We start from the raw sequence: 26,964 nt of genomic DNA, 5'->3' as shown, positions 1-26,964 counted from the left end.
CTCTGTGCATACTATTCCTTACTTTGAAATAGTGCATACAGAGCCAACTTCCTACAATTACTGTTTTGTGAATTAGGGTGTTCATGTGGATGGTAAATAGGGAGGCTTCAGTAGGAATCGACTCTCATGCCTTTTTATAATGAGTGTAATTCTTGATCTTGTCATGCCTAGTTGTATTGAATGTTTTGCTGCCATTGAACATATGCCCTACTTCTGGCAATTGCATATTGAGACCAGTTGTATTGAGGGGAAAATATCTCTTGTGTTGCCCAAAATACAAGGAGGGAGCAGTCAAGTGACAGCTGCTGGTACACAAATTTAGTGTTCAGGGTCTGAAGCTAATGGAGGTCGGCTGGCCTTCACTGCAGTCTGGTGCATCCAGGATCCACCTGCAGCACACCACTCACCAAATTCTCCATCACCAAGTGGCTAGCCCTGCCTACATCGTGAATGAGCTCCATCACCCAAACTGTGTTCCCATGTGTGTATCCACTGCTAAGGCCAAATCTCAGGTGAAGTGGAGTGGGGTGGGGTGGGGCAAGAAGGACCAGGCCGTCACTCTGAAATGGAGCAACAGCAGATGATACGTGCAGTGTCCCAGGAAGCGAAATCCCGATGCACGTGCATTATGGCTAAAAAGGGTTTCCAATAGGAACCGACAGACTCCAACCCATGGAACCAATCTAAAAAATGCCCATCTTGGGTGTGATCTGACTCCAACTACTCATCGCTTTACATCTGTAGGTTTTCACTTGGAAAGTGAGGATATATTTTCTGAGGTGCAATTGGTTTGAGAAAGTCAGTCAGTAATGGGAATGCTTAAGCACAGTGTTTTCTGTTGTGTAGCATTTTAGGAAAATGAAGTCCTGAGAGTTCGTGCATGCAGGAAATAGTTGAATGCTCGAATTTACCAAGGTTCATTACCACATACTCTTTGACTAGGAATTGTTTCTTTCAACTGAGTATCCAGACAAAATAACGGGCACAACAAACAAACAATACATAGCTTTATGGCTTATAACCAAAAGAAATAGATATAATCTTAAGCATTTTAGTAGATAATGCGCATGTAGTGTCTTTGTGAAGACAGCATAGTAATTGAAAACTGTAAGATGGTACCTGACACTGCCACCCATATGTTAAACAAAGGTGGGATCAGGTACTTGCCAAGGTTGCTCCGGAGTATTAAAATCCCGGTGCATGTCACCACTGTGTAGAGTGCCCTCGGAATGCATGGCAAAAAGATACTGATGCTTGTTTGTGAGCTTCCAGAGGGGTTTTCCATTACACCATTGAAGCCCCTATTGAACTACTTCTCCTATTGAGCTGCTTGCCCGTTGGCAGTCCATATTGTTGGCGACTTGGTGTCTCCTGGGTTAATACAAGTTCACGGAGAGAACAGGTCCTTGTTGGTGTGCACTGGAGCACTATGGAGTAAGAGATGGTGGGTTGCAAAGAAGTGGCCAAACGGCGAGGCCTTTAGAGTTATTGACAGTTGTTGATGATTCTTTGGTATTTGCAATGGTGCAAGTTCACAGTGTGTGCTTTCTACAGTAGTCACTGGGTTATGTGGGTAAAAGGTTTTGCTTAAACATACTTCTCATTGATCTCCTCCTGTTGCCGTTCACCAGGTGCCCACGCTTCAGCAGAGGTTTGAGTGTCTTGCTCTGCTGATAGGTATTGTTTGATATTTTGTAATCCCTGCTTCAGGTCAAAACATGCCTGTGATTACAGTTCGTGTCAGCTTTGTGGTTCTGAAGTACACTTCTCTGCAGGTTATTCCGTGTGTTTGTGCATTCTATAGGATATTCCTGTGTGAAGCACATGACAGTCGGAGTTTGATTTAGTGTGTCATTTGCACTCTTTACTATTGCATTAGATGATAATCTGGGGGGATATGAAACACACATCTACCACCGTAAGAGCAGGCAGAATTTCTCCAAAGACTTTTGTGATGAAAGACAGCCCATTATCTGAATGCAAAATGTGAACTTCCACCAATGCTGCTAAGAACAGCAAATCTTTTAAAGCTGCTGAAGCATTACCATTTTGTGGTGACCAAACACAGATGAATCTAGAGCACAAACCTTCAGCCCAGGATATATTAATACTTGTTGACCAGAGGAAGTGGGCCTACTTTAAATGGTCTAGTCATACTATTTCGGATTGTCGAGAAGCCTCGATATATGGAGCTGGTGTGCTCTTTAATAGGAGATGGTTTGATTGTTTAACAAACCTGACACCGGGGGTCCTAGGTCCTTGTTTTGTCATAAGAGGCACACCAATACCTCTGCTGTGACAGGTGTCAGGTTGCAGCGTTTCCTGCATGGACAGAAGATAACTACCCCTGTGTGCTATTTTTTTTATGCGTTTATTCTAAAGAGTGATATCAGATATAACTAATATTCACATAGATGCTCAAAACTCCACAAATTAATTCAAACTCCCCAATAAATGGCAGTATCTCAGTCCTCACACTTCAATAAGGTCGTCATACCACAGCAGTAGAGAAGTAGGAGTCCCAGATACTGGAACCTGAGATGCTATTTCCCAAATTGCTCATCAGGAACGTGGTGGGACGTAGATCATACACTGCACAGGAGCGTTCCCTATGTATTTAATTCTCAGGGCTTTAATCTGTGTCCGTTAGTCAGTCCCCTATTTCAGCCTTCTGGAAGCTATGCCTAGCATCTCTAGTATCCTGTTAGACTTGCAGTGCCCTTGGGCTTCGAAGAGCCCATTTGTAACAAGAAAGCTACAACTCCTTACACATTGCACACTGATAATTCTTCAGTCCAGTCCTCCAGTAGAGGTAGCAGTACTTAGGCAGGTCCAGTGTGGCAGGTCAGCTGGGCATTTGAAGGAAGGCCTCAGGAGCTTGTTATTACCCATGTAGCTTACAGAGGAGGTCAGACAACTGACCCTTGGAGTCATTAAGGTTAGCCTGGGATGAAGGTGAACAGGTCCAGTCTTCCTTCTCAGACAGCAAGGCGGTCCTCAGCAGCAGGTCAGTCCTTCTGTAATGTCCACAGGTCTAGTATTGGTCTGATAAGTGGCTCTGGAGGTCCAGAATTTATCCCTGGTGCCACCCTTGGTGTGTGGGGAAGTCCCTGTCCTAGACTCAAATCTTTCTCTGGAAAGTTCTCTCCCTTACCCTATCAAGTCTCTAGACTGTCTGGGGTGACAAAAGACAGCTCAGGCCTGGTGTCAGATTCCTTTGTGAGAGTAGTATGGCAAAGCCCTTTGAAATATAAGTGGTGCTTGGTAGGGCATCTCCCATCCTTCTTGCTAGGATGACCCATCCTGTCCACACCTAAGCCCTCTTTTGTGTTAGTATCGGGAAGCAATAAACAAACTCCGACACTGAGCCATCCAGTCATGTGACCCAGGGCTTCTCACCCAGTTAAAAGGAATGTAGCAATCCACATATCTGCCTGGGGGATTCTTCTACCACCTCATGTACCTCCTGTTAGCATGGGGTCTCCCAAGATGGAACCCAGAATCCGTCATGTACTGTAGCATTCACAGGCACATATTCCCTCCACATGCATATAACATTCTTGCACTGCAAAGTATTGCACTGTCCTTGCATTGTACCATTCACAGGCCCACATACACCCAGCACATGTACAAAACACCTGCACTGTGCAGCATTGCACACCAAACAGATGTAGGCCAAGGGTGAGTTAAGCACACAGTAGCCACACTTTAAATCAGCCTGTTGGCCTCACTAAAATAAGGCAGGTAAAAAGGCCTGTTCTCTCCTACTGATCACTACGCATTATGCTACCCCCAACTGCGCTTGTGTTGATTAACTGCTGCCACACTTAGTAGCCTTTCACGACTATGAGGGTAGCTCTTTGGAAGCCCTTCCCAGTCCAAAAAGACGTCCGTCCCCGAGACAGGCCTAATCATGACGCATACACATGATTTATATTTGCCACTGACAAAAAAAAAAAACAGCATCAGTGATCCAGACATCTTTACAGCTGGGGCACTCGGGGCAGGGGTGCACAATCATCATCATGCAAGGGACTTTTCTGTTCCAACAGGAAACCCAAGGCACAACAAGACCATGCACATGCATTGCCTCTAATAGATCCCAAAAACAAACAAGCATGAATAAAAGTTCATGGCCTTTTAGAATTAACTAATGACAACATTCCTAATCAAGATTTAGAATTTTTTTATGTATATGATTGTTTTGTGTAATCTTGTATGCAAAACCATAGACTGAAAAAAGAAAAAAACTGATTTTATTAAATGACTCTCATCTACCATACACACACATTGGTACATTAAGGGGCTTGAGCAGTGCCAGATCCCTGTCTCCTATCAGCCACGATGAATGCTCTCCTTTCCGCTCTGATATCAATGACTACTATGTAGTGATTAGGATATAAGAATGTGTTACTTTGACTATTCCAAGTGTGACTTAAGATGTTTTCCACCTCTGAGATCATTGGGTCATTGAGCCCTAAAAATTAGGGTATGTGGATACACAATAATAGTATGTTCACATCTTGCTCACATTTGTTGTGTGTTTCCTGTAAATTCATGAGTGTAACACATTTAGACTGTCACTCTCTATGGGTGTGTGACAGTAATGGATTTCAGTTTACTTATCAAATGAAATTACGGGCTACCTATACTCTGGGTCACTGGAATTATGCAATTTTACTGCATTTTTCACATAGTAATGGATTTGCCACATTTCTTACATAATCCATTATCTGCTAAATAATTTACAGACTTAAACAAGAAAAATATGTTTTTAGCTCGAACAAATCAAGTTATAGAAAACGCTTAAACACATATTCCCTTCAAAGCAGAAGGCTCTTTGTGAAGGTTCACTGGTACATTTGTTTATGTTTATTGCTGTATTTGTGAGTTAAACTGGTACTAATGAGGTGAAACCTTAGTCCACACATTGTTAACTTGTGTTAAAACGACAAAATAATGAACTGATACTATCACAGAATGTGGAGCATTATGCTGCAAACGTTAGTCAACCATGCTGTATAATTTGGTCCTTTTTTCCTTCTTGCACGTAGAAAGATGGAACATGGACAGTAGGGGCTACAACTTGCCCTAATGAAGGTCCAGGAGCCAATGCAACCTTGTGTAGGGGTTGAAACATGTTGGCACGCAAAGAATTAAATTAAGATTCAAACCTAAATTCTCACTCTTAATCCCAAAAAACAATTCAACCCTGCCCTGTGTACCCTCTGATTAAAGGTAATTCCTTTGTTTTACAGAAAGACGGTTTTAAAAATATTCTGCATCCTACACTTATTCATTGCCACTTATTCTGAACTCCCTTGCTATGAGGTTAAGGCTGCCTTGAAAGTATTGTCTTGTCAAGGTGGGACAAATAAGCCAATGGTGGATCATGCCACGAAAATGTGAAAGAGACTTCACCATCTAATATCAACAGAATTGGCTCCAAGAGGCCCATGTACCTTTAAAAGCATTGAGAGTGTGGGTGCCCCTATTGCATTTTTCATGTGCAACTGACTTTTGTCTTAGCTGTTGCAAGTCTGTTAAGTTGAGTATATCCATCACTTGTGTTAGGGTCTTCATTGCCTGTTCAGGTCTCCTCCAAGGCAGCAGTTCCTGCCTGCCTGTATTTTCCTGCAATATTGCAAATATTTTAACCTAGAATCCAGGCAAGTCAACTTTGGGACCATACATGTTGATGATGGTAGTATGTCTGTATAGTGTAGTTCCCACATTAAGTAGGCATCTACCCACTCGGTCCTCATATTTCTATTGGAGCCTAAAAATTTGTGCCTTGTCAATTAGGATGCATATTTACCTACAATGAATGACTGAAATTTTATAAAGCACACTATCACCCTAAAGTAGGGTATCGTGGCCCTCGGGAGTCAATTCTGACAGACTGGGGGAACCTCAAAGAGACTATTATTGGAAGACAAGGCTTTTAAGTTTAGATCTATAAGTGTATTCTTATAGGGTTTGGCAGAGCTCGAGGAGAGAGTTCAAGAATTTGGACATCAGAAAAGTGAAAGATCTGACACTAGTGCAAGAATACTTTTATGGAGGGAGTACAAACCACCTTGGCTGAGGAGGATTTAAGATGCCTCCTGGGGATGTAAGACTTGAGATAGTCAATAGTTGCAGTAGTTTGCCCCTCATGCTTTTGAGGGTGCAGAAAACTAAGTAGCCTGTTTAGAAAAAGCATCTTTTTGTCACCTCTGAACACTTTTTAGGTCTACTAATGTTCGACCACCAGAAGATAGGTTAAAAATTAAACGGACAGTCATGTTTTTGATTATCTGGAGTTTGTGTATCTTCAATTTAGGAATGTCCAGTTATAGTAAATTGCTGTAGTCCGTTTTTTTCATAACTAAGGTGTGCACTACAGTTTTCCTGCAAGATTCTGGGAGCATCAGAAACATTTTGAGTCAGAGGAAACAGGGGAGGCAACTACATCTGATATTTGAGTGTCAAAGGAAACTAAAAAAACCCTTATATAGTCGCTCATCCCATTTTGCTTGCCAGACTACACAAACATGGTTGGAATATTTTCTTTAAAAAATAATCCAATTGGTGTCCATTCCCCCAAACTCTTCTGAAGCCACCAAAGTAGCCCAAAGTGTTCTGCGGGGTTCCACCTTAAGCCCAACTATATTTAGTATACTTTTAGGGTCTTTGTAAAATCTTTTGGCTTCAAAATCTTATCTTATGTCGATGTCACCTAATTGATCGTTTCCTGCCTGACAACTAGATGTCTGCTTGCCTGGCCTTCTGCTAACGGCGTTTCAGCAGTTGATCTCTGGATAATCAACAACTGCTAAATCTTAAAACTGAGCAGCATCTTATACAAAATGCTACTTTACAGAAAATCTACATCAGTCTGGTCATCTTCTTGATGACCAGTAAAATTGGGGCCTGCTCCCTAATCGACCCAAGTGCCTAGACATTTGGGGATCTGGTTGGAAATCATAGTTTCATTTGACACTCAAATATCAGTGTGCAACAATGTCACACTTTTTCTTCAACAGAATCACAGCCGTATGCAGCAACTTTGACCTGCAACCAGACCTTAGCAACCTTGTACCGAGTCTACGGGTACCTGACAAAGACTACATTCTGACCACATGGAACACCCTCATCAGAGAGGAAACCACAAAAATCATGAAGACCATCTACTCTGTGGCCCTGTCAGATATTGGCCTCTTATCACCCTTAATAAAGGTTCGACCCCAATCAGTGGAGTCCTTATTCTCATCATCAACACCCCCAACAACAGAGCCAACTTACTGTAAGCTTAGAACAGTGCAGCGATCAACGCCCTCCTTAAGAAGCCCTGAGCATACCTAGCCAAGTTTGCAAACTATCATCCAGTCTCTCTCCTACCAGACACAGCCAGAGTCTGAAACAAAACATCAACATATGCTATCTCCTCAATGCTACACAATACAGATTCTTACCAAAGTACAAAGACAGCCCTCATCGCAGCAGTAGATGACATCCTGGATTATCCTCAACAGACCATTCTACTTTACCTGTCAGCAGTCTTCAACACAGTCTCCTATCCTGATCAGACCAGACAACATGATGAGACTGGCATGCAAGGACCTGTGCCCCAATGGATCTGCATCTTTCTCACCAAAATAACCCAAACAGTCAGCATTCCGTTATACTATTCAGAAACCGGGGAACTCTTATTTGGATTCTTGCAGGGTTTCTCACTCAGCCCCACCCTTTTCATCATCTACATTACTTGACTGACAAATGTCACCTTTGCGCTCGACATTGGGCAATTGATACTGAACCTCGTACAAAAACCCAGCACAAGCAACGTTTACTCCTGCATGACTGAAGTAGCCAACTCAATGCAGTTCAGCTGCCTGAAGCTGAAAATGAACAAGACTGAAGTGGTGATCTTCAGGAAAGATATTTCACCATGGGTCTCTGCCTGGTTTCCTGCAGACCTCAGACCCACTCACACCCCCAGACCACAATCAAACATCCTCAGGATCATTATTGACAGCAAATTGAGCATGTCCACCCAGGTCTACACCACCTCCTCTTTCCACAGACAGAGGATGCAGACAGAGATCTACAGGTGGCTAACAAACAAGATGAAGAAGACCATCACCCAAGCACTGATCACCAACATACTGGACTACAGGAATGCTCTCTATACAAGAATCACCAACCAACCCAAGAAGACTACAGATCGTCCAGAACTCCGCAACCAGACTGGTGCTCAACCTAACGTGTCTGTCTAGAAGCCTTTCTGGACTGCATTGTCTTATAATTGCATTTATGTAGACCTTACTACCTCTGATGAAACATTTTGTGGTGGGTAACAAATTACTCTGAAATCCAAAGATGGCGAGTCACCCTTTAATTTATCACTGTTTATATTCGTAGATTACTGTTGTGCTCTGAGGAATTTGTTTGAAACATTTCCTCTAGTTTCTATTGGTGGATTAATATAATAATAGTGAGGTGTGATTATTAGTGCAAGTTCATACAAGCGGAAACCGGGATAAGTGAATATGGTTGAAGAGGTTAGATATTGTCAGATTGCAAGAAGAAGTTACACAGAGGGGAATTTATGATTGTATGAGTGTAGGATGAGGAGATGGGCTAGGAGAGGTTAAATATTGCAGAAGTGGTTATGAATTGTAAGGAGAGGTATGGTTAGTTTCCTGAAATTCAATATAGAAAGTAAGGCTGGCTGGAATGTGATCGAGTACTAGGAAGGAAAAGAAAATAATCGCTAGCCATATATCAGGTTAATTTTCTTATGGGTCAAGGATAATGAAATAGGATGCAATCTGGTTAAGTATGCATAGTATAAAGAAAGATTGAAAGTTGTATTACTTGTGGGCAGGTGATGTGTCTGTGGTGTTCCTTTTAACTATTGATAGTGTTGATACAACCTGTTTTTTTTTTTTTTTTTTACATAGTTATTTAAGGTGATTGAAGTTGTTTTACCTTTTAACTTGTTCTTAAAATAAGGTACCAAGTTTTGTTCAGAAAGGATGTCCTTTCAGTTTGTCTGGTAAAATTTTAAGGAGAAGACAATCATTCGGGCTTGCATTGGTCATTCCGTCACTTGTTTGTTTATGACAGTTGCATGGTGGTGGTATGTGTCTAAGGGAATGTGGTTGTCCCTAATGTTAAGGGTTGTTTGTAATGGGGTTCTGCTGATTTTGGTCTTCATTGATCATGGGTAGTTCTGAAAAAGTATCTGTCTGTAACCAGAAATTAAATTCTTGTGGATTCTTTGTTGAATTATATCTAGCATAATTGGGGTTTTAACATTCTTCTGCTTGCTAAGTGATTCTCAGAGGCTGTGATATTTGCAGGAAAGTAATTTCATAGTTTTGAACCTTGAACAGAGAAAGTAGTGCCACCAATGGTTTTCTTCCTGTAAGCAGAAATTATTTTGTGTGGTGCCAGTGTGGGCGCGTCCTACCTTATATTTTTTTTGATAATTTATTTTATAAGGGGACACGTAAGGGTAAACAACCATCTACCCTCATAAGGGCAAATGAACCTTTGGACTCAGATGGTGTGAGTGTTTGGCTCTGAACAAAACAAAGTTAACAATAAACAAAACCAAACAATACCATCATTAATCAACATCAGAGTCAGTAATTTATACGCACCACGGCCTATTTGGCCATGAATCACCATACCAGTTTAGTAAAGTTCAGACATTTATTGCCCTTTAGATTAGTAGTGCTAAGATCACGTAAATGAAACTCGAAATCAAATTATAAAGATACATGAATAACACAGGTTGAACAAACCTTCTAAAGAATCTCAGCTTTGACAGAATATGAATCATTAGGCACTCAAGAAACACAATATAGAATAACTGCAATGTCATATGCACTGTTGAAATTGAATACATTGAGTTAACACTGATGTATTATTCACAATCAGTTATTTGCACAGCCAAATTCAGAATGTGACATTCTATTACTGTAATTAGATTAAGCATATTGGACTTCACGCAAAAAGAAGACAAAAATTAATTTTAAAAACACCTATCTATGGCGCTAGCAAAAATAGCTGTTGGGTTTCTAGAAGAGAAAAACATGAAAACGTGCAAGAATGACAAATGTGCACACTGTTATACTTCTCCTTAATGGGTTCTGCAGGCAGCAAAGCCTTCTTCAGTGGAGCATCTTCACGGTCCACTTCAGTGGACAGTGACATATATGGGAACATTTCATTAATATTTGGCATTAATGCATCTGAACTGTAAGTGGCACACAGCACATTATTTCACTGGCAGAAATAAAAGCACATCTGAACACAGCAAACGACAAAGCGGAATCTCCTCAAGTCTGAGCTTCAGCAAGAAAGAATAAGTCTCCTGACATCACCTAAATATTGATATATTAAAGTCCCAGACAATAACCAGCTACTCTACCATTGGTCAGACTATGGGGTGGTTAGGACAGAACCAATTAAAACTAAAGCAAGGTTCTTCATGTTGCAATTCTCGTGTTCTTTTTCTCCCTCATTGGTTCAGCTCCTTTCACTGTCACCAGTTTCCGTTTGCAGAAATAAAATGTTTCAAACTACAGAAAACTACTGAAAGCCATTGTTTTCTGTGGAACACTATCTAACAGGAACTAATAAATGTATCAAAATATACACCACCAGATCATCTCTCTCAGACAGTAGATCATCACACAGGATGTTTCAGAAAGAACAGAAAACTTTCCACTGTCATCAGCATTTTCTAAGCATCACATTATTTCATTCTGAATTAGCTTAACATAGGCCTTTTAAAAAATGCAGTAAAACTGCAGTGTACAACATTTCATAAAACTGAAACTTGATTTCTGAACATGTAATTATTATTTTTCCATTACTCTGTTAGTAAAACATAAAATATATTTTATTAGACAGTGATTGATTTACATTTTCGAAATATCCCGGTCAGTTATCATTGTAGGCCTCATTTTTATTTCAGCCTTGCAATTTTAAACGCACATTTTTCCATCAGTTAATCACGCAATTTTCTTAGTAATTTTCACACTCTAACACCAGTCTGGAACATTAGTTCCTGGCCCTGGGAGTATTTTGTGATTTTTGTTTGAATGAATGTTGGTCCTTAGCCATTTATTGTTGTGTGATGCACAGTAATTTGTAACAGGTTCTTGTGGTTTTACCGCCATACGTTGTATACGACAACATAGAGATATTGGAAGTCTATGAAATAGAAATTAAATGATCACAATACACTGTACTTTAGTTTTCTTCTTTGTTTTCTTCCACAGCAGAGGAAGACTCTGTGGAACATGTACCACTGAAGAGAAGATTGAGCGAAAAGGTTTCTCTGTATAGAGGGGACATAACGTTACTCGAGATAGATGCCATTGTTAATGCGGGTACGTTTATTTTTCCTTTTTGAAATATACATTTTTTTTTTAACGCTGTTACTTGCTTTTCCTTTTGAGGATGCCTATCCGAGAAAGAACTTGATGGGCCATGGTCTAGAAATGTAATTGAAGTTCACAATGCATTGTCACAACTGCTTTTCTGATGTTAATGCATATATTTGTTTGTTGTGAACATGACCTACTGGTTGTTGTTTCTTGATGGAGCTTTCAGCTTTAACTTGAAGGTGGTTTCGTTTTTTTTGTTTTTTGTTTTTTTTAGTTCAAGATAGCAAATTTCTTTGGTAGTCAACTCGATTGGTCTTTGCTTCAGATCGCTATTGAAGGTCTTAATTTGCCAGCCAAAGGCTGTCGAGCTAAACAATGTGTGTGAAGTTAATATTGACTTATGGGGATACATAGCTAGTAAAAGGATAAAAGTAGCAAATGGTAAATTTTGAGATTAATTTGTGTAACATTGCCTGCATTTGAAATTAATTCAAGGCAAAATCTCCAGTTTAGAAGAAATTATGCTTATAATACATGACTGGTCTTTAGGAATGCACCCATATAGGTTCTTAATATGGATAGGACAAATGAATTTGATTCACCATACCGAGACTGCCAGAATCATATAAATGCAGCTTTTTCATTGTTCACGAAGTCACTTTGTCAAATTTCATGGAGAAAATTCATCAATGTATGACTTGTCGAATGGATCGTGTATACTATGTTCAAATGGAAAAATAAACAGTTGTAATTAGGATAAAATATCACTTTCTGTTACTGTGGGCTATAGATTACATGTTATTCTGTTAAAGGATTCTTTATTTGCGACTCATGGATTGGTTCTGTTTTAACTGGCCAGATTTCTTCTCGACAAAAGTTAATTTTGCAATGTTACTAAGCATTTATGGTTATCTTGTGTTCCTGAGCCTAAAATAACAATTGGAGTTGTTTATTGCATTTTGTATTTTACTAAATGAAACTTGGTGATGCATATTTCTAGCTGTCCGTCCGAGAAGGTAAGGTGCATACCTGTCTTGTTCAGTAATGGTCCATACCTTAAAATCATGTATTATGTACCAGGGAGCAGCAGGTTTCCTGCCTGGTGCTGAAGCCTACCTTTCCTACTGCACTGGAAGACTACTGTGGTTTCCTGCATCTGCTCACACACAATTTCCACTGCAAATTAATCTTTTTGTTTTACTTAACAAGGCTTTAATACATTTATTAATTGAAGCGTACAAGCAATAGCTGGGTCTCTGTGAGGTCCAGTGCTCCATCTGGGAACTGCATTTTGGTGAACTATTCATCATGCACTCGGGTAAATGTAACTATACATGATTGTTCTTTTCTATTTTAAACATCAATGTAGAAATGAACCCAATATTCGTATTTAAGCATAGTCACCAGCTGTCTATGTTGACGTATCAGTTGCAGGTCTTTATCCAGAGGTAGAAAGTGTGCAACGTGATGCTCTTGTCACTGCTTTTCTTTGCTCTCAGTTCATTGAGAGTTTTTGGGTGAGATGCTGTGATTTCTTCAAAGAGAACCTTTTTTTTCTTTGTTTACAAAATTAAGTAGCTAAATATGATCATCTGTTCAGTAGGGTTGGTAAGTGACAGTTTCAAGAACTATAGTTGCAGCCTTTGTGCAGTTCCCCTATGTTAATGGCACCTTTCATCCTATTTCATTGCGAGTACAGATATGCAAGGAGGAGAACCCTTTTAATGCAGCCTTTAGAACATGAATATTTTGCTACTGGCTTTTTTTATAGCGCCACATTGAAGGGAAATATGCGATAAAGATATATGAAATGTTTCTGTCGAATATCTTCTGCCAAAAGTATGTTGAAAGCCGCTTATAAGCATCTGCGATACGTGTGATGTCTTTATATTGTTTTTTAAGGCCCCAAATGTATTCTAAAACACAACTCAAATTGAAAGGAAGGAGTTTAGACATCATACAAAACAAGTATAAAACTTTGTTTCGGCAACCAGTGCCGTAAAAGTCACATAGCACCACTATAAATAGTAAGTTAAGAATCGTAATATAGAACTCTGCTTTAAAATAAATAAAAATGATGAGTAGAGAGCAATATAATCAAACAAAATCAGTTCCAAAATACAGTGGAACATGCAAGTAAGGCTTCAGGAACATAGGAGCTAGGCAATTTTGACCAGTTTCCTTCTACTGCACCACATTCCGCTGAGGAATTTGGCAACTTCAATGGCAACAGGCAGACTAGAGTCTGATTTTAGAATCCTTATGGCTGCAGCATGATTCCGGGTCCCCAGCTGTTTGCAGGTTGGAGAAAGCCATTTCCTACGTAGAGGAGTGTAGGATGGGCATATGAAGAAGACATGGGTGGTTGACTTCTGAAACGGGTTGCAGCTGGGACATGACTTATTGGTAGGGGCCCTATTCTGCCATCTGTTGGTGAAAGTTTTAAGAGGGAGGGAACCAAATATGAATTGCATGTAGAGCTTCCTGTCAGTCGGATCTAAAATGGAGCCAGGTAGACTTGAAGTCCAGGAACTCGCTAGTTAGTCGCCCTAATGAGAGTGAGCGAGATATAGGCTGAGTTACCCACTCCCAGTAACAAGACTTCACTCTTTCTTTGGTCGGGGGTGACCCTGTGTATGAGGAGTTGCATGAGTCTCCCAATCCAATGGGGATCACTAATGACTTGGCTGAGTTGATCCACTGGATCTTGTTGGAGGTATCTAAAGAACAAACTTCCCTGAATGCGTTGGCATAAGAAGAAAGTTCGGGGGTTGTCAGGATTCTCCTCCAAAACAGCAACGGTCTAAGACCAACTATTGTAGCTAATGGTTTGCAGTCCAGATCCAAATGCAGAGGAAGAAGCTGGGTACTCGAGCCAGGGAGGTGAGCTTTCTCATGAACATATTTTCTGTTCAGGTAAGCTCCTTTACATCCTCTAAGCCCCAGAGTTCGGCCCCGTAAAGTGCTGCGCTAAGTGGATGCATGGTGCTCCCTTAGAAGGACCCTCACCAGCTGGCTAACTTTTAATGATGTAGAATTAATGTGTGTTTTCCAGGATATTGAGTCTGATCATTTGATCCCCAAATATTCAAAGGTGGTAACTCGTTCTAATTTAGAACCACATAGGGACAGGTTCCCTCTGTATGATCTGTGAGGGTTAGTGACCATGAACTTGGTTTTGGAGGTGTTTATTTCTAAGCCTCTCTTGGAGCAGAAGTCGTCAAATCGGTTCAGTGAGGATTGGAGGCCCTTGAGTGTTTTGGTTACTTTCAGGGTTTCGTCTGTGAACAGAAGTCTTGTGATCTTTTTGTTGCCTAGGGTTGGTGCATCAGAGGGCTGCAATGTGAGGTGTTGGACGACCTGGTTCAGATATAGGGAAAAGAGACTTGGAGCTAGTACGCAACCCTGTTGAATGACCCTGACTACCTTGATCGGGTCTGTTACGTTCCCCCAACGTACTTTTGCGAAATTGGCTGTTTGTAATCGAATGATTAAGGCCAGGAGCCCTGAGGGCATTCCCATCTTGTTGAGGACCTCGCAGAGTTTGCCTTTGGGGACCAGGTCGAAGGCAGATTTATAGTCTATAAAGACTAAGTAGAGACTCCCCTTCCCTGTCACTGCAACCTTCCAGTACAGGAGCAGAAACCGAAACACCTGAATTATGGTGCTTGTTTTGGACCTAAAGCCGGCCTGGAGTGGTGACAAGATGTTAGTCTCAGAGATCCAGTCATGTATTTTTTATAGCAGGGCATGGCATAATACCTTTCGCACTGTAGCAATAAGGCTTATAGGCCTATAGTTGGCGGTAGAGACCTATCGCCTTTCTTGTAGATGGTTATTACCTCTGCACATCTCCATAACTCGGGAATGGGGGCTCCCCTTGCAGTTGCATTGGATAGAAGGAGAATGTACTCTGCCCATTTGTCAATGTTGTGGAGAAAGGTAATTGGAAATACCATCTGGGCCAGCAGCTTGCAGACGTACTATGTTATTTATTGCTTCTTGGATGTCTCCCAGGTTGAACAAACCACCCCAATAGATGGTATTTGGCTGGAATATGAGTAAGGGGGCAAAGGTGGTTGCGAATTACCTTTCAACATTATAGAGGGAATTGAAATGTTGGAGCCAGCCTGAGGCTGGATGTTATTGCCAGTTGTGGGAACTCCCCTTTGGTTTCTTTTGCTTACCATAAGCCAGAAGGATTTGGAATACCTGCGTTCCCAGGCGACCTTCATAAGTCTCCATCTTTCCTCCTCTCAGTCCTTCATGCCATGTCCTGCATCTACTTATACAGAGTCCGCAGATTACTAACTTGGGCAACATTTTTTTGCTTGATTGCGCTGATTAGTCTTGTTCGGCCAACCGACAGTCTCAATAAAACCAGTTATCTCCCTCGTGATATAGAGCGCTACAAGTATTGTGGGCAGCTGGCATGGTTAGTAGCTGTTCCAGTCTTTTGAAGAACCCAGTGTGTACATCTAGTAGAGAGGAACAGTTTCCCTCTTCCTCTTCCATTGTGGATAACAACGCTACACATTGTGTCAGATCTTGGTTGATGCTAGAGAGAATGTAATCTTGCAGTACGGCCTTGTTCCATCATAGACGCCATCTGCTATTCTCGCCTGTACCACCATGGTTATTTTGGCGGTAGTTGTCGCGATGGGCGCCCTTCCCCAAGGGGGCTCTAAGCTAAGGCAGAGTGGATTGTGGGCACTGTCTATTTGGGTCTGGACTACCATGTTGTCTACCAGGTGCCAATGTCTGAGGTCCATCAGGTTATAGTCAATGCCACTCTTCCCCTGTGTGCCAATGAACGTGTAGGCTGCATGCCTGTCGGATTTGGTTCTTTCATTGACTGCCCTCAGGCCTTGGTCAGGGGTCAGAGCATTTAGTTGCAGGGCTGCCTGGTGCCACTTCTTAATGGGTGGGTGGGGGGGGGGAGTTCAAGCCTGGATATATGCCATAGGTTGTCATCTTTGAGGAAATCGCCATATTATCAGGACCGAGGGGTTCGAATGAGGCATTGAAGTCATGAGGGCATGTTTGGAGGGTCTTTCACCCAATTGGGTCTCAAGGGACTGCAAGGTGGCAGAGTGGTTGGGCCTTCTTGTCTCCCTAGCGTAGATATTGTAAATGTGAGTGACAGTGGTCCCAGATCCCTTGAGACTGATACCAAGAATATTATAACTGTCGGTGGGTAGCAGTTTCACTACGCACTGTAGTGCGATTTTCACCCATATTTGGAGGCCCCCAATGGTCGGCCCACCTTGCTGGGAGTAGCGGGTATGTAATAGGTTGCATAGCCAGGTTTGTAGGCAGGTCCGATTAGCCAGGTTTCCTAGAAAATACAAATGTCATATTGGTCGATAAAGGTATTCCAGTGAGGCAATGAAGTTTGGATTTGATACCGGTCACCTTCCAGTAAACAATGTTTGCTTTCTGACAGGTAGTCATGGAGTTAAGCAATGGGGGGAGGATTTGCCTGGAAATCTAGGGAACCTGTAGAAGGTCGAAAGGCATCCTTGGTGGCTGGTGCAATGACATTAGGTGGTAGGATAGGGGCCTTCCTGTCTCTCTGGTCGGGCACACCTGCTGAGTAACTGGTAGTGCAGAGACAGTAGTCAGAGCTTACACAGCTACTGGGTCTATCATGGGAGGATTGTACCTCGATCTCTAGGGGTCAATCTATCTTGGAGCAAACGTTGCCATCGTCTAGAACAAAGTGAGGGGGTGGTGCACAAAAAGGAATGGATGGATCGAATTTGAACTGTATTGTAGACCCATCTGGAGGATTGGTTCTTTGGTCTAGGGCCACTAAATCATAAGCTAACTGCCCATTTTCAATAAGAAGATCCATGCAGTCAGACGGTGAGCTCAGATAACTATATCATCTGGCCCTAGGGATGTCGTTTCTAATTACTGAGAGGAATCCTCTACTATGTTGGATCCAATGAGTGACTTTATTAATCAAGGACTTCTTCCCTTTCCCTCCTCCTCCTGAGAGTTAGGTTTAGGTACATTGGTCATAAAAAAAAATCGAGGCATGAGGGTGGTGGCCTTGGCAACGTGTGTTCTATTAGGATGACAACCCTCTCCCAGTGTGCGGAGTGTGGAGTTGGAACTTATGCGCTGAGGATAGAAGGAAGGGGATTTGTTTGGCACACCTACAGGTGTTCGGGAACCCATAGTGTGGGCTCCGACCGATGTCCTGGAGATGGTGTCCTCATGTGGTAAACCTGGGTGGCCTCCAAGGTGTTTTACATGAGGAGGCATAGAAAGAGCAAATGGTGCCAGAGCAGGGGTGTTACTCAAAATTGGAGTGGTGGCTCCTTCCCTAGGTGTTCTCCCCCTCTCTTCCATAAGACGCCCCACTGTCACCACAAGGTCACCTATCATACACTTTAGGGCTGCTATTTCTGACCTGAGTGTTTGTATGCAACCTACCAAGTCGTCATTTGAAGAGGGGGAACATGGCTGGTTGTTTGGGGGCCACCTGCCCCAGCTTAGATGGGAGAAACTACAAGGTCCTGTGGTGTGGGTGGATCTGGGATGCATGTTAGCAGAAGAAAGCAATTGGTACATGGGTTGCGAGAGAGAGGAGGCACTATTGCTGGGTCATGAGAGGATCCAGAACTAGGAACTAGATCTACAGGGTTTTGGGCACTGTACAGGTCCTGTTCCTCATCTGTACCCTAGCTTTATTAAACATAATGGCTATACTTTAATGCTTGTTGCTCAGGGGCTGGATTGCTAAACACAGTTTGGGACTCATTGGTTGGGCTACACCAGATGGTGGGGCTAATATTTCCCCGCAATCATCCAGGATGTTGTCGATGCGATCAAGCACCTCATTACAGCCTGACTTTTTAGAGTTTTTTTCTTGTGCTTTACCTCCCCTCACCCCTGCACCACCTTCAGTCGCTTGTCTTTTACTCATCTCTGTGGCAATAAGTTAGAACGGAACAAGGGACCTGGGGTGGCACGCTTAGGGAGGAACTAGAGGGAGGTGAAGCTATTCAAAAATGGCCAAAAAAGAGTCAGACTCAAGGGGGTGGCCCAGCCTCGGTTGGCCGCGGATGGGCCCGTCCTTGGCCCAGGCGTGTCCCGTGCTGCGATATGCCTCCTCGCACTTTATAGCGCTTGTTGGAAATGGCAAGTGGGAGCAAGTGATGCAGAAGATGGGTGCCTCCTGGGGCCACAAAGCAGTCGGGGATGTGTAGTCCCTCTGGTCTCGGTTAGCAGGTCCCACGCTGTGGTATGCCGCCTCGCGCTTCATACCACTACTTGGTCTTCCAAACTCAACATTCTAGTTGACCCTTTCTTGATTTATATGATTGGTTGTTTTAGTTTAGATGAACAAGTTACTTACCTTGGTAACCCTTTTACTGGTAGCAACTTTTATCCACAGATTCCCTCACCCTTAGAATATTTCCCCAGAATACTTCCAGACTAAGGCACTCATTTTGAATCTGGCGGTCCATGGACCGCCAGACTCACGGTGGTGGGCCAACCGCTGCAGTAGTGGTGGTCGGCCTGCCCTATTATGACCGTGGTAGAAACGCCACGGGGGAAACACCGCCAGGCTGCTGGCGTTTTAAATCTGACAGGGTAGCGCTGCAAGCAGTGCTGCCCTGGGGTTTATGAGTCCCATTCCGCCAGCTTTCCATGGCGGTGAAATGCTGGCGAAACGGGTGACGGGGGGGTGGCACTTGGCATGGGCAGTGCTGGGCCCTCATGCACAGCCCCGTCGTGCATTTCACTGCCCGAATTACAGGCAGTGAAATGTGCGCCTGGTGCTGCTGCACCCGCTGCACTGCCACATTGGCGCCGGCTCCATTTGGAGCTGGCGTCAATGTAAAGGCCCTGTTTCCCGCTGGGCAGGTGGACAGAAACGTTCCCACCCGCCGGCCCAGCAGGAACATCATTATAGCGCCAGCTGTTGCTTCACCGCGCTGGCATTCTTCCGTCGACCGTCAGCGGGGTTAGCCATCAAAATTAGGGCCTAACTCTGGAATTTATTAAAGCAGTTGGCCCCACATGCTGCCAGGCAGTACTGTCAGACTCTGCAATTACGTTATGCTGCCCCACAAGCTAGAGCGGAGCTGTAGAGAGGTACCACTGCTATGGAATGACATCTGTTTCCACCTTGTTTTCTTCCATGCTGCTAGATGTGGATCAGCTGTAACATATTGAAGGGGACAGTATGCCTGGGACATTTTTATTATGTGTATATGTCCACTCCATAGAACATGTACACGGGGAGGGTGGTGATGAATTTGCAGTTAAGCAGAATATCCACCAGAAAGAACATTACCAAAGGTTAAGTAACTTAGGCCCTCATTCCAACCCTGGCGGTCTATGACCGCCAGGGTGGAGGGACGCGGAAGCACCGCCAACGGGCTGGTGGTGCTTCCAGGGCCATTCTGACCGCGGCGGTAAAGCCGCGGTCAGAAAAGGGGATCCGGCGGTTTCCCGCCGGATTTCCCCTGGCCCAGAGAATCCTCCATGGGATTCCGACCCCCTTCCCGCCAGCCTGTTTCTGGCGGTTTACACCGCCAGAAACCGGATGGCGGGAACGGGTGTCGTGGGGCCCCTGGGGCATGGGCCCCTGGCATGGGCAGTGCAGGGGCCCCCTAACAGGGCCCCATTAAGATTTTCACTGTCTGCTTTGCAGACAGTGAAAATCGCGACGGGTGTAACTGCACCCGTCGCACCCCTGCAACTCCGCCGGCTCCATTCGGAGCCGGCTTCATTGTTGCAGGGTCTTTCCCACTGGGCCGGCGGTCGCCCGCCGGCCCAGCGGGAAAGTCGAAATGACCCCCGCGGTCTTTTGACCGTGGAGCAGTCTTTCGAAGGGGTTACTTTGGCGGGCGGCCTCTGCCGCCCGCCAAAGTTAGAATGACCCCCTTAGTCTTCTGATTGGGAAATTCTACCCAAAGATCCCTTGCCTTTATATTATATAACCAATCATTACCTTCCAGAAGGTGGAGGGCCTGAGTGGTGATCTCAAACCAAAATGTCCTACAGAACTGAGGGGACAAAATGGCCTTCTCTGTGAACCTGGGTTTTTCTTGTTTGAAATCTGTTTATTAGGGTTTTTCCAAAGAACAATACAAGACATGGACATCAATATAGAAGTCATACTTCATTGACGTATAGCATATGAAGCTTACAGATGCAACTAACACCACTCAAAAAACAAGTGAGAAGCGGAGACGGTATTGATCCAGAGCACCCAGCATGGGTGAATTTCAAGCAAATAAATATTTCAGGAATCAAAAGGAAAAATTGAAATACGACAAAATAATTAGTAAAGGTCAAAGGTGTGGCTCGTGGGGACGGACAACCGAGGGATGGGACAGAAGTGGCCTGGAGTAGGGTCCAATTGGATATGTTGGACGTGGCTTTTGAGGCACTAATGCTTGGGGAACATGTACATGGATGCCTATGTTGCATCTAGACATACGTCCTGGAAAGGAAACCCTCTTGCTGATGTCATTGCTGCAGCTTTAGCACTGATGGAATTGACCCATATACCCTCAAGTGAACCCTTCTTTGCTAGAGCGTGGCATATCTTAATTCATAGGATGATCCACCTTGACAGTACTGCTTTTGTGTATTTTTTCCACTTCTAGCTCTAGTAAACCCCATGAAGAGCGGATTGTCAATGCAGTACTCCTTGAGTTCAGTATTACAGTCTTTGCAATCGAGCCAGTTGAACCTCTTCTCCGCTTTAGATGATGTTGCATAGCAAAAACAGGCAGGAAGGGTGATAGACTGACCGATATGGGAGGGCAAAACATCCTTCTACAGGACACAGCCTGAGCGCTTAGCACCAGCTTGTCAGGAAATAAAGAGGTGTTTTGGATCTGCACCAACATTGCCTGCTGTACACGGATATGGTAATTAGTAGTGTTTGTGCTAAGAAATAACATCTTGATGGTAAGGAGTTGCAGGGAACAAATGTTCCCAGGCTTCAATGGTGTACACATTAACGTGTGGACTGTGTCAGTGTCAGTTTTGGTCATATATTGTATGGCGGAAAGGGCTAACATAAACCCATAACTGTTCCCACTGAAAATGCCATGCTGGGTCAGAGCCAAAACAAACAATAAAACATCTGATAGCTCTTCCTAGGTATCAAGTGACAGTCCCTGCTTCAGATGACAAATATAAACTATTCAGACATCACAGATCTCCATTCCTGGGGCTGTTAATTGTGGGGATTCGGGTGCAGAACAAAAGGTCCACTTGAACTGCTACCCTGATCGGAGGGCAAATGCTCAGGCCTATGAGATCCAGTATTACACCCTCCTGGCCCAAACTTGGGCTATCAAGATGACTTATGCCCTTTCTGGCTGGACCTTCCTTAGAATTCGTGGCAGGAGACATAGCAGTAGAAATGCATGCACGAGGCGAAATGATGTGCTACTTGACACCTTGGGTGCAACCTTTCATCAGGCGGTCCCATCACTGTTAGAAAGATGTACTATGGCCAGATTGCATCAGCAACAACCAAGGAAGCGCTATGTATTGAGCACCTTTCATCCCATGTCCTGCGTTGAAACAGATTGCTTCAAGTATCCACTCTCTTTCAGAAATGTGCTTCCCCCAGGGCTGGCACGAGTTCGCGGCTTCCCTGGGGGCAGCACATCGATTGTAATGGTGCCCCATGGCACAGTCAGGAACAGTGTGTGGCTTACAGAATTAGGGTCGTGGGGCCCTCTTATGCTTAATCACACACTATTTCCGTCTGCGCCGTTTCCAGCCTCTGTCGGATGTGTACCGTTTATACACAGCATGCTGTGACCAGTGCAGGGGCAAATAGACATCCATGTTTGATTTGTGCATGAAAGGCCCCTGCAGTACGCTTTCTAAACGCCGTGTCTGTAAAGCGTTAATCTGGCCGCTGTGTCTCGATGCTATTTGCACTGTAATGTTTACACTGAATGTGTTTATGTGGGCTGGCTGTTGCCACTCGTTATTGGCGAGCTTTCATCCTCACGCGTATATTTTACTGGGTACAGAATAGCATGAGTGATGGCGGTTTCTGACCCGTCGCCTCCCGGGGTGTTTGCTGCGTGTGACACGGCTACAGCTGCTTTTAACCTGCGTTTAGAGAGTCACAGAGGAAAGGCTCGCACGGTTTCCATCAGTGGTTAATGGTATCATTTCAATTACGAGCTCCTTACCGCTTTCAGGAGCAGTGTTTTAGTGCGGCATTTTCTAGTCTGAATAATAATATCACATTAGTTGAAAGTACAGTCAAATAATATAAAATTGAGAACATGCAAAGAGGTTTAGAATGAAGGCGTGTGCTGGGATCGGGTGTAATCTGGAATTCATACCTGCGTTGCCTTATTAATGGACTGTCAAAGATGGTGTGAAAAGATGCAACCTACTAGCAGACAGGCAAACACATTGCGAAGTACTGCAGTCCTACTTTCCATTTATTGAAGAGTGGTTGCGAGAAGTTAAAATGTGCTGAGAAACCAGTGTAGTGGCAGCAAGCAGCAAACTGTGCCTGTTAAATATCATTCTGTGACTTAAGGAGCGTCGGGCCCCCTTTCCATAAAAGTGCACTGAAGTATTCAGTAGCAGAGTTACTGCTTGTGTTTCGTATGACTTGATGACCGGGGTCTGCACTTGGTTAAATATCTGTTTTACGAAGCGCCACATATCTCAGTCGTGCTTACATTTTAATTTCCCGGACTTGCATGCTTTTTTTCTATTGGAAATGCGAATGGAATACCTCTTCCCTGGGTCGTGCCTAAGTGACTTTTTCAGGATGAGGCTGTCGACGGGCTGGCTGCACCCCAGAGGTAAACAGCTTGTCAAGCTGCAATCAGTCACTGAAGTTCCCATCAACTTGGCGCTTAATGAACAGGTGGCGAGAGGATGAATTCTGATCCAAAGGGGATCTGACAGCCTACCGGGTAATTTCTCTGCTCGATAACCCATTTCATTTGGCAACTTCATTTATCACACAGTTAGAATGTTCATCTTGTATCTTCCAGGTTCCAAGAATGGGTTCTAAAGCGTGCTCGGTAATACCAAGTTTAAGACGATCGCTAAATACCCTTTGGGCGCTTAGAAAACAAATGGTGTTAAATCCTTGGGATAGTCGGCGCCTGTAAGGATGCATGCTATTGCCTCCCAATGTAGTCTTTGCAGCAAACCTTTACATTTGCTGCACGGTTAAACGTGCACAAGGCAATCTACATGTGCGCTGCTCACAGATATTGTTGCCTGTTACCCATAACATTTTCTGAATATATTGGTTATCACATTGTGTTAGCTAGTTTGTATTGGCCATCTTCTCTGATAACATACTAAAAGTAACCCCAGTTTATTTTTTTCCAAGGCTCATACGTGAAATTCGGGACAATTTCTTGGTAAAACTATTCCCTCCGCAATATGACTTTACAGGCCTAATTTACATTTGTAAGCAGTTTGTTTCGCGAAGGCCTATTTCTGCCAAGATCTGACTGTGTTGAGCACAGTGATATATTCCACTAGTGGCTTATAGCCAGGGATTTATGCGATCCTGTGGCTGCGTCGTTTTCTGCATGATTATGGATTTGCCGCATTTATCACACAATCCATCATCTGCCACATAATTTGTAGTTCTTAACAAACAAAAGTTCCAGTTCCATAGATTAAAATTAAAAAAATAAATCCTGTAACAGGTGTTGCTGCAAGATGGCAGGCCCTTTACTGCCCAGTGTCGGGTCACATTTCCTGTCTTGATTGTTGCATTAGGGTGTTAAACTGGTATAATTAAGGTGCAAACTCTGACCACACAGTGCTAACATTGTAAACATAATAAAACAGTGAAGTAATACTGCCACAAAATGTGTTGTAATAAGCCGCATAATTTCTTTTCTTGCTGCATAATTTGGTAACTGCTGCATAATTCCATAGCCCCTGCTTACAGCTGGCGTATACAGCAATAATTTGATCCTCCAAGCCCAAATCCTTTAGATTGAAAGTACTTTTGATTTTCATGAAAATCAACTGGTACAGCTTAACTCTTTTTCGTTTAGTTAACACTCTCCCTAGACTGAAGAAATTGTCTTCACAAAGAATGGGTTTTCACCCGGATCCTGTGCAGAGATACCATGGTAGCCCTGGTGGACTCCAGACTGTATATTGCTTGTTTGGTAGACTCCTTCCTGCCCAGTTCTGATCATTGCATAGCACTTTCTTCCAAAAGGTATCCATGATCACTCTCACAAAGCTTCAGATTTAGGAGAGACATACATACCCATTGAGATGCAAGTAGGGGCCTCACTGCTGCTTCCTGTTAGTGTTATATATTTGAGACATGTTTAAAGGAAGTTCTCATAATCTCCTTTAGGGAATCTATGCTGGCTTTCACGGTTACGATACACTTGTTCTCATTCATAAAAACCCTTTGGCTGGCTGGAATGGAGGGAGTTGGAATAGGAAGAATCAATCATGTTTGCGCATAGACTTGAGAGAAAAGCAGGAGTCTTCACATATCAGCTTATGCTTCCTCTTTTTAGTTGCACTTGTGTGAAATATGAATTTTCTAGACATGCTTGATAAATCTTCCAAAAAACCTGTGAATTAAAGTTGTTATCTTGGGGATGAGTGCAGTTGATGTTTATCATTTGGATTTATAAACTGTCAGTATTTTAATCCAAATGCAATTTCTGATTTATTTCCAATCCAGCCATGAAAACTTTTGTTCTGTCACTTACCAGTTTGACTGAAGATACTGTGTTAAATTGTGATCTTTAAATTGGCCACTCAAGTGCATTAGGAAAATAAGCTTTTGTGGATTTGTAGCGCATCCACCCCAGATTAATGGGTATTGCTGGTTTTGGCCCTCTCTGCCGGGTCATCCCCAGACATTTTGCCTTCACCTTCCTGTTATCTGAACCCATTTTTATTGGCTTTTAGGTCCCGCACACTTAACCAGTGCTAAAATACTTGTTCTTTCTCCTGAGAACATGGTAGAATCAAAAATTTGCATCAAGAATTTTCAATTCTTTTAAGGACACTGAGGCAAGGAGTATACTTTCTCTTTCTTTACTAGCCAACACAGCAGCCAATAAAGTCAAGGAACACATTACTACATTTCCCATGAGGCATGAAGAACCTCCATATGACCCACCAATCAGGGCCCATCATATACTATATAGTCCATTACACTCATAGTCCATCCTCTTTCTTTGCTGCTTCCACAGAGCCAAGTGCATTCTTTTTACTTTGCTAATTACAATTTATTGTTATATGTGGGGCGGTTGATTGCCTTCAAGCGCCCAAGAGATTTAACGCGATCTTAATTACTGGTGGCGTGCGTTCATCGAAGCACCCATTTCTACTATAAGACGGAGTGCTGTCTTTTTTGCTCTGACGTGCCGGTGAGGAGCGAACTACAAGGAGGTCGTGTGGCCGAGAGACAGTCCCCTTTCTGCCACGGGTGTCGCCCATGTGCATAACTCCGCTTTCTGTGCTGAATATGCACATGCGAGTCTCCGGCAGTACGAGTGCACTCTGACTCTGTGTGCCCCTCCCATACGCCCAAAGGGGCTGCAACAATACAAAAGAGCCTGGCTCAAGCGGGATTTGGTGCTCCCCCCTCTTGCTGCCTTTTATCTACCAGCAAGGTCCTTTAAAAAGTGCCCTGTTAGCACCTGGGTGTCGTTGTCCCTGTCACCCCTCCCAGATATGTAAGTACTGGACCTCTACCATGACCTCTGGGTGTGAATTAACATCTCACAATGGCCCAACAGTTCTCAGTGGATTACTAATCTGGGGAATATGCTGCAGGACATTATGAACATCACATAGAAGAGCACCTGGTGGAAGCTTTAGACTTCCATGTACAAGATTCCGTTAACAAAGCATTGGTGAAAACCTTGCACCTCTTTGCGCAACCTATTTTTAATTTTGGCTTTAGGCGTTTTGGCACAGGCTCGCAAACCCAGCCCCAGTAGAGGCTAATATGAATGAGACTGGCCAGTCTAACACAGACCCATTCAAAAAGACCACTGAATCGGTCCTAAGGGATCATGGACATGGCTCCTCTTGGAGTCTAGAGGCCCCCTCCTTTTAGACCCTATGTCAGATGAACCCTCCTCTTCTGGCTCAGATAACAATACTGCTTCCAAATGACTAAGGGGCAAGTGTAAACGCAAGTCGCACCATGGTGAGAGGTCGTCATCTCCTCCCCTTAGCAAGATCTTACAATTTATTCCTGACAATATTGTGCACCCTAGGTCCATGGAATGGACCCCCCTGTCAATAAGTGGCATCCTATGTTCAATCTCGAATTCATAAGGGTTTTGAAAAAGATATATGCAAAGCATTAAGCTGAGAAGGCCCCCACCCTTCTCTACCCAGGAAAGTGGCAGAGACCACATATAGTTACCGTCCTTAAAAAATATGCAAGGGATCCTAAAAAAAGACATTGATGGGGTCTGGTGCGCTTGTCAGAACAAGCTGCTAGACTTAACAGGACCGCACACCAAAATCTGGGACTCGGCAGTTAAAGCCAAGGACGCACATGAAGCCATCAACGAGACGTCCTGTTGGAGTTGGC

General features: G+C 43.5%; 1 protein-coding gene across 4 annotated transcripts in view; it reads left to right on the top strand.

Moving 5' to 3' along the window:
* MACROD2 (mono-ADP ribosylhydrolase 2) overlaps positions 1 to 26,964 on the top strand; it is a 5,612,477-nt gene that overhangs the window by 152,616 nt on the left and 5,432,897 nt on the right. For 3 of the 4 annotated variants that reach the window (XM_069234098.1, XM_069234096.1, XM_069234099.1), the window contains exon 3: positions 11,283 to 11,393. In XM_069234098.1, coding sequence (XP_069090199.1) covers positions 11,283 to 11,393 — 111 coding nt within the window. The remainder of the gene's footprint in view (positions 1 to 11,282; positions 11,394 to 26,964) is intronic. The other variant, XM_069234097.1, reaches the window with a different exon arrangement.

Source organism: Pleurodeles waltl, chromosome 5 (genome assembly GCF_031143425.1).
Source record: "Pleurodeles waltl isolate 20211129_DDA chromosome 5, aPleWal1.hap1.20221129, whole genome shotgun sequence".
Classification (NCBI taxonomy): Eukaryota; Metazoa; Chordata; class Amphibia; order Caudata; family Salamandridae; genus Pleurodeles; species Pleurodeles waltl.
Note: the sequence above shows the minus strand (reverse complement) of the source record. Positions and strands in the feature narration are given on the sequence as shown.